This window comes from Nelumbo nucifera, chromosome 8 (genome assembly GCF_055504915.1).
Source record: "Nelumbo nucifera cultivar China Antique chromosome 8, China Antique-T2T, whole genome shotgun sequence".
Classification (NCBI taxonomy): Eukaryota; Viridiplantae; Streptophyta; class Magnoliopsida; order Proteales; family Nelumbonaceae; genus Nelumbo; species Nelumbo nucifera.
The window spans coordinates 30965748-30972779 of NC_142656.1; the positions used below are offsets into that span (position 1 = coordinate 30965748).

Here is a 7032-nt window from a genome sequence, read left to right on the forward strand (position 1 = left end):
AGCCATTTTCTGAACTTCTGTTATTCTGTTGTTCTTTATCATTATGACTCATTTACACTTTAGTTTTACCTTTTTTTTTGAAGCCAAAACAAGGCAATGGATCAAATCAACATCCAATACAGGTTTGAGAAAATCAGGAGGGTGAGACCAAGTGATAGTCCTAAAGATAGAACAACCAAATTTAGAGACAAAATGAGCTGCCTGATTGCCTGTACGAGTGAAGGAGATGATATAATGATCAAAAGAATTCAGGTCCCTGCAGTCGGTCACCACTGAGTGTCAAGACTGACGTCCGACGAAAGACTGATTACCTTCTGAGCATCTCCTTCAAGATGAATGTGAGAAACACCTAGTTCACGGGCCAGAAGTAACCCAGGTAAAATTTACCTGGTGCAAATTTTACATCCTAAAAAAATGATTTAAAAATTGCACTACCTTGTTCCTACGTTGATCTACCTCTTTATTCTCAAGTGGAAATCACACTATTTTACTCCCTCCCAAATAAACAATCTTCCACCTGCTTTTGTTTGGGGATTACCATCATTTTACTTGCAAACCAAAGTCAAACCTGAAATAAAAGTAGATCAGAATTTACACCCACCCAATCCAATCGCCCTCCTATGCATTCGATTCAAACTTGTACACAGCACAGCCTTAGCATCAATCACATGGTAAAACTTTGAAAGCTCAGTTTATGGACTACAGTTGCACAAATTCTTGATTCATTTAACATCACACAAGGGTACACACACCTGGATTTTACCCCAATAAACGTGTTCATTCTTGTTCTTGAATCACACAAGGAAGCCTCACAAAGAAGCTAGGAGTTCGAAGAACACCTAACAAGCAGACAAGCGCAACAAGGATTTACCAACTTTTAAAGCAATGCCACCTCCTGACTACAGAATAACAGAAAAATACCCTAGCTCTTAGGCATTACACAGCAGAGCTACGCAAAGTACACTAAATGAGACCAATAGGAGACTTATGCTCTGTCAATATACAGGAAGAAACACAGACCTTGATGCTTCCTTGTTAGTAGCCAGCATTTGATTTTGCTTTCGTAGCTGACCCACTGCAAAACAGGGCAGGAACTTATGAAAAAACGCTGATAGCCTTCACCTTACACTATAGATTGAGGAACACGAACTCTTCAATGGATGGGACCAGCCCGATCATCTTGAGAGTTTCCTTATCGGGTTCCTCATCCACACCAATTGCCATGATAGCCTGCTTCTTTGGCATTGTCCTACCAACACTCATGAAGCTCACATTGACATTTTGCTCACCAAGGATGCTCCCAACCTTTCCAATCATACCAGGCTGGTCCACCTGCCTGCAGAGAATGAGGTTGCCATCAAGGCTCACATCTACATTGAATGCTCCCACACATGTGAGGTGAGGAACACCATATTTCACTCTCCCTTCAACGCATATCTCACCATTATCCAGCAGAGCACTTGCAAATTTGGATTGCACATTGGAAATGTGTATCTGGATTGAGTCAACTGGACTCCCGGGGGAACCATCAACAAACACCCGTTCCTCACTGATTCGGAGTCCTTTCTGCTTGGCTGTGAAATCAGCATTGACGAGGTTGATAAATGTGCTAGATATTGGCTCAATGATGCCTTTAGTGATCATGGCTCGGAGAAGTCTGGTATCCAGGTCATCTGGATCTCGTGCTGACCTGTATACCACCTTGACAGATTGAATGCCACTTCCTCCAGCCACCAACTGCACAGCCAGCCTACCAAGTTTCTCAGCAAGCATGACATAAGGAGCCAGCTCAGACAATACCTAAGAATAAGGACAACATCCAAGGAGTTAGCATAGAAAATGGAAGTAGGCCGCCGCCCACACACTCCAGAATACATGTGCACATGGAGAAGCAAATCAAAAAGAAAAAAAGAGAAACAAAATAGAATGACCAAAGAGGATAAAAAAGCTCTGGCATTCTTTACCTCCTGAGGAACCATTGGAGCATTCACTGCAGTTGCAGAGAGTTCTCCTCTTAATGCTCCAACTACAGCCTCTGCTATTTCAATGGCTACACCTTCCTGCAAAAAGACTTGTTAGTCTTAAGAATTGAAACAATGTCAAGACGGCATAAAGCAAGGAGAGAAGGAATTGTATAAGAATTCTGTCTGAAAAAATTTATACCTGAGCTTCCTTTGTGCTAGCTCCAAGGTGAGGTGTCACTGTGACATTCTCATGCTGCACTAACTTGCTGTCTTTGGGAGGGGGTTCCTCGCAGAAAACATCAAGTGCTGCCTGCACTTCATCAAAACCACCACTTGGAATTAATAAACATGAATCTCACATATCAATTAAACCAAAGAAGATTATGCACATAAAAACAGAACATGGGGTTGCAAATTGGCATGAATTAACCCAAAACCCAACTGATCCAACCTGATTTTGGGCTGGGTTGGGTTTTATTACATATTCATGTATTATTATAAACTATTATGCCCTACTAAATATTAGCAGTGTATGCAATTGTAGCTTTAATGAGACCTAAAATGGTCAAATTACAAACATATTATTGAGGTTTTTGTCATACAATTACCGGGCTAACCAAACTAATTATGAAAGTCAGGTTACTGAGGTTGGGTTAGGGTTATTACGTATTCTTAGGTTGGGTTGGGCCCATCTTTGTTGAGGGTCATGTTCGATGAAGTTAGGGTTTAGTTATCCTTTCCACTTGACCTCAACCTGACCCAATGCAGCCCAAGTTGCACCTTTATGTCAACACAGTGGGAAACGATGGCTCCCATTAGGTAGACTGGGCTAAGAATTGACTTCACCATATCATACAATCATCTCCATCCTATATCTCACGTTCATTTCAGTGGTTCAAAAAGGTATGGAGAAGAAAGGAGGAAATGGGTCACTGACCTTAACTAACCTCTCTTCTGTTAGACCTATGGACATGCAGTTAGACAAGATCTATAGCATCTTTCCATTCCAAGGTATATTACTCATTAACTAGTATTAAGGATTGTAAGAAGCATACCTGGGCAACAACTCCATTATCAAGTGCCCTGACTAGTGCATCTTCATCTATAACACCACCCCTAGCAACATTAATGATGCGAACTCCCTTCTTCACCTTTGAAAAAGTTTCATCATTGAATAACTTTGAAGTAGCAGGAGTGAGTGGCATATGGAGGGAAATAAAATCTGCAGTGGAAATGGCCTCATCAAAAGAAACGAGATCCACACCAATAGCACGCGCTCTATCAGCTGGGGCATATGGATCATGTGAAACAACATGCATTCCCAAGCCTTTTGCACGTCTGGCAACCTCAGATCCAACCTTTCCAAACCCCATAACTGCCAGTGTTTTTCCAACCAGAGAGACACCAACATACTTGCTCCGTTGCCATTTTCCTGCAAAAAGAATGAATATTGTCTTTAGCGTCTAGTATTCGGAGTTACATATTTAAAGCAAAGTTAAATTATTTAGGCAAAGTTATTTGCTCAAGTTGCTAAAAGCCATAATCTAAGCAGGGCAATAGCAAAAGGTGAAGGAAAATGAAGATGCATGATGCATCGTTATACTCTTATAGTTCATTTAGAAACATCTCTGTCAGGCTAAGAAGTCAAGAATTAATGAAATCAAGTTACATAGATGGGCATCCCAGTGCACAAGGCTCATGCCAATGCAGGATCTGGGGAGGGACAGATGGACACAGCCTTACCCCTAATCTACAGAGAGGCTGTTTCCAAGATTTGAACCCTGGTCATCCAGGTTGCAATGGAGCAACCCAATCGTTGTGCCAAGGCCCACCCTCAAAGCATGTTATATTGATGCAAAGATAGAAATATCCACATGATAGTCAGACAACGAACATGTCTCAGTTCATGAAACAGTGACAGTTTTCTGAACATATCTCCAAGAACATGTGACCATAATCAGCAAACCATGTGCATTTATATTAAAACATTGTTGGCAAGTAAGTAAAATCATAGTATATCTTTCCAGACAAGGCATCTTTAATTTAAAAATAAAAAGATACACTTTTAGCATCAATAGCAAAAAGCTTATTATATAAAACATTAACGACGTAGAGGAAGAGAATAAAGAAGTGTTCGACCTAACAATTAAAATACCTAAGAGCTTCACAGTGATTTAAGATCTGTTATTTTATATTTCGAAGGAATTCATTGGAAGATTTTTAAACTATTAACTCTTTTTTCTTCAATACAATATCACGAAAGGACTAAATAGGTACCATTATTGACTAAGTGGTGCATCTTTGGAGTATTAAATTTCTGATAACATCAGCAATGATGAAAAATCTTGAAATAGAAAAACTCCAGTAAGGAAAAAGATGGGAAAAGAAAAGTTAATCCATGCAATTGTTAATTTGACAAATTGATGCCCCATGTTACCAGAATATGGCAAGGGTAAGATTTGATACGATATTGGATGTGAAATTTATACCAAAAAAATGAAGTATCAGACATAGAACCCTCGTACAGAGGTATCCAGATATCATAGATTGATGCAGCAATTCTGAAGAAACTGAATTGAAGTACCTCCAAATTCTTTTCTTACAACACATGAGACGGGGGCAGATCCAAAGACACAAATGGAACATATAGAAACAGAGCCCAAAGCGAGGCAGACATGCTTAGAATTTTTACTAAGGCAACCATGAATCTTTTTCACCGTTCAAGAAAGTTCAAACTATTCAGGAAAAAAAAAAACCCTGCAGGTTAAAATTATCTGATTTACCCATTTTATTGACAGGGGTGTTCCCTGGAAAAGAACAATAAATGGTCCCTGCTCTCCTGTATACCATATTCATGTTTTCCAAAGAATCACATAGGAATCTACCCAATTAAATAACTCAGCTATATAACAATATAATCCAACCATTTCCCGTATAAATATTTCAGCAATAATAAACAAAATAAAACATGATCCCACCCATAAAACTAAGAGACACGACCCACCCATTAAAATATTTCAGCAATAATTAACATAAAAAGAAGGAAAGAAAGATACCTCAGATATTTAATATTAGTTTACTCTTTTAACATTTAATATATCCATAAAAGAAAAAGGTTAGAAGTTTAATTTCAATAAAAATACGGACAAACAACCGAAAACGTAGGAATCCGATGAGACTGGACTGGACTGGACTGAACATCAACCGCCGGGAACCAAGCAGCATCAACAATTGCAGCCCAAGTAAATTTAATTTGATCGGACAAGGAAAGGAATTAAAGATCATAGTACAACTTGATTAGTTCACTTAAACCTGGGAATTAATCCGTTCTTCTTAACGTTTCAAAGCAATTCTTAGAACTGTAATGCGGATTAACACAGAATTTTCATTTCCGATTGCGTAGACCGAAAGAAAAGTAAAACATAAATTCTACCGCTTGACACACTTTTCAAAATCAAAATTTCGCATTCGGAAAAAACAGATCTACAGATTTTAAGCCTCGAAGCTAAAATAGCAAATCCAGATCAGGAAAGTTTGTATAACGGCGTACGGAAATAAAGAAGGAAAAAAAAGTAGTTCTTACCAGCTTTCATGGAGGCATCAGCCTGAGCAACATTACGAGTCATGGCAGCAAGCAGAGCGATCCCATGCTCGGCAGCAGCAACAGTGTTGGCCGTGGGAGCATTCACGACAAGACATCCAAACTCCGTTGCAGCCTGCAGATCGACATTGTCAATCCCAACTCCGGCCCTTCCGACCACTTTCAACCTTCCCTTGGCAGCCTCGAAGACCTCCCTCGTCACCTTCGTCCCACTCCTCACAATCAACGCGTCACAGAGCGAAATTTTCTGGCAGAGTTCCTCGGGCGACAGATCATACGAGCAATCCACGTTAGCAAAGCCTCTGAGCACCTCGAGCCCCGCTTCTCCGAGTTTCTCGGAGACGAGGATCGTTGGCTTCATTCCCAACCTCGACCCGGTCTCGAGATCTCGGCCCTGGGAGAGGGAGGTGCTGAGAGAGTCTTGGGTTTTTAAAACGTTGGTGATAACGAGAGACGGAGATCGGGAACGAAAGCAAGAGCGAGAGTGAGAGAGCTTCAACGGAAGCGACGGAGTGGACTTGAGAAATTGAAGAGAAGTAGCAGCAGCAGCAGCAGAATCAGCTCTCGTTGAAGAGAGAGTACTAGTTTCAACGCGAGGAACGAGAAGGGATTTTGCAGAAGCAGTCGCCATGAATTCTTTCTTGGAACAACGAACGACGCTCTCTCGAAACGCTGCTGCAAATTTGGCGAGTCGGGTGGTCCGTTTTCCGGGATTTATAAGGGCATTTGGGTCCCAATTTGGATAAATAATTTTTAACCAGCCGTCATGTCTCATGTGCGCGTCGTTCGGAGTCGGACCCGATGTTTCCGTGACCTCGACGTGGGTCCCACTTCACACGAGTCAGTCCACTACGCTGCCTACCTTGCAATGTCGGACAATCCGGGGGACATGATCATTCCAATCAACGGTGTAGATTCCGATCGAACGGTACGGTTAGAGTAAAGTATACACCCGCAATAAATGGTAGTATTTTTTTTGGCTACGAGAAAAATGTATTTGGACCAGCGCAAGATATTTGTAAGGAAACATAATTATGTTTAGGCCTTTGGGAAGAGTGCAAGTATAAATTTGTATTTGTGCATCGGACGGTCGGATCGAAAAAATTAGGAACCGGTCATCTAATCGGTTCAAATCACTGACCTGTGTGGTTGAACCGTTTGAATCATTTAACGGTTTTTTAATGTTTTTTATTTTTTATTAGAATGAATCATCTATTTAGTTCGAACTATTAATTTTAAAAACCTTACTATTTATGCAAAGTTTACATCTGCGCCTCACAAGAGAACACCCCAGAATGCCCCACAACACATCCTGGCCTTGTATTGGAAATATCTCCCCATGATATCCCATTATCTTCTGTACTTTTCAAAGGGAAATATTTCCAATAGGGGCGCCCCTTGTGAGGTGCAGATTTAACTCATTTATGCACCCATCATAAATTGATTATTACAAAAAAAAAAAGAAGG

At 40.6% G+C, this 7032-nt stretch overlaps 1 protein-coding gene across 1 annotated transcript; it reads right to left on the reverse strand.

Annotated features, from left to right (window-relative positions):
• Window positions 1-705: 705 nt before the first annotated feature.
• On the reverse strand, window positions 706-6278 carry LOC104603133 (D-3-phosphoglycerate dehydrogenase 3, chloroplastic-like). The gene is made up of 5 exons (XM_010267069.3): window positions 5548-6278; window positions 3020-3396; window positions 2164-2274; window positions 1965-2060; window positions 706-1800 (listed from the first exon to the last, which is right to left on the reverse strand). Exons 1-5 carry the CDS (start codon window positions 6194-6196, stop codon window positions 1129-1131), a joined length of 1905 nt encoding a protein of 634 aa, XP_010265371.1. The 5' UTR covers window positions 6197-6278; the 3' UTR covers window positions 706-1128.
• Window positions 6279-7032: the final 754 nt, after the last annotated feature.

What these genes read in the sequence shown, in the direction of transcription:
- LOC104603133 (XM_010267069.3), bottom strand. Translation starts at nt 6,196, where the DNA reads ATGGCGACTGCTTCTGCAAAATCCCTTCTCGTTCCTCGCGTTGAAACT. An exon ending in CTAGCACAAAGGAAGCTCAG is followed by an intron (nt 2,061 to 2,163) that starts GTATAAATTTTT and finishes GTCTTTTTGCAG; the next exon opens with GAAGGTGTAGCCATTGAAAT. An exon ending in CTCCAATGGTTCCTCAGGAG is followed by an intron (nt 1,801 to 1,964) that starts GTAAAGAATGCC and finishes CCTTATTCTTAG; the next exon opens with GTATTGTCTGAGCTGGCTCC.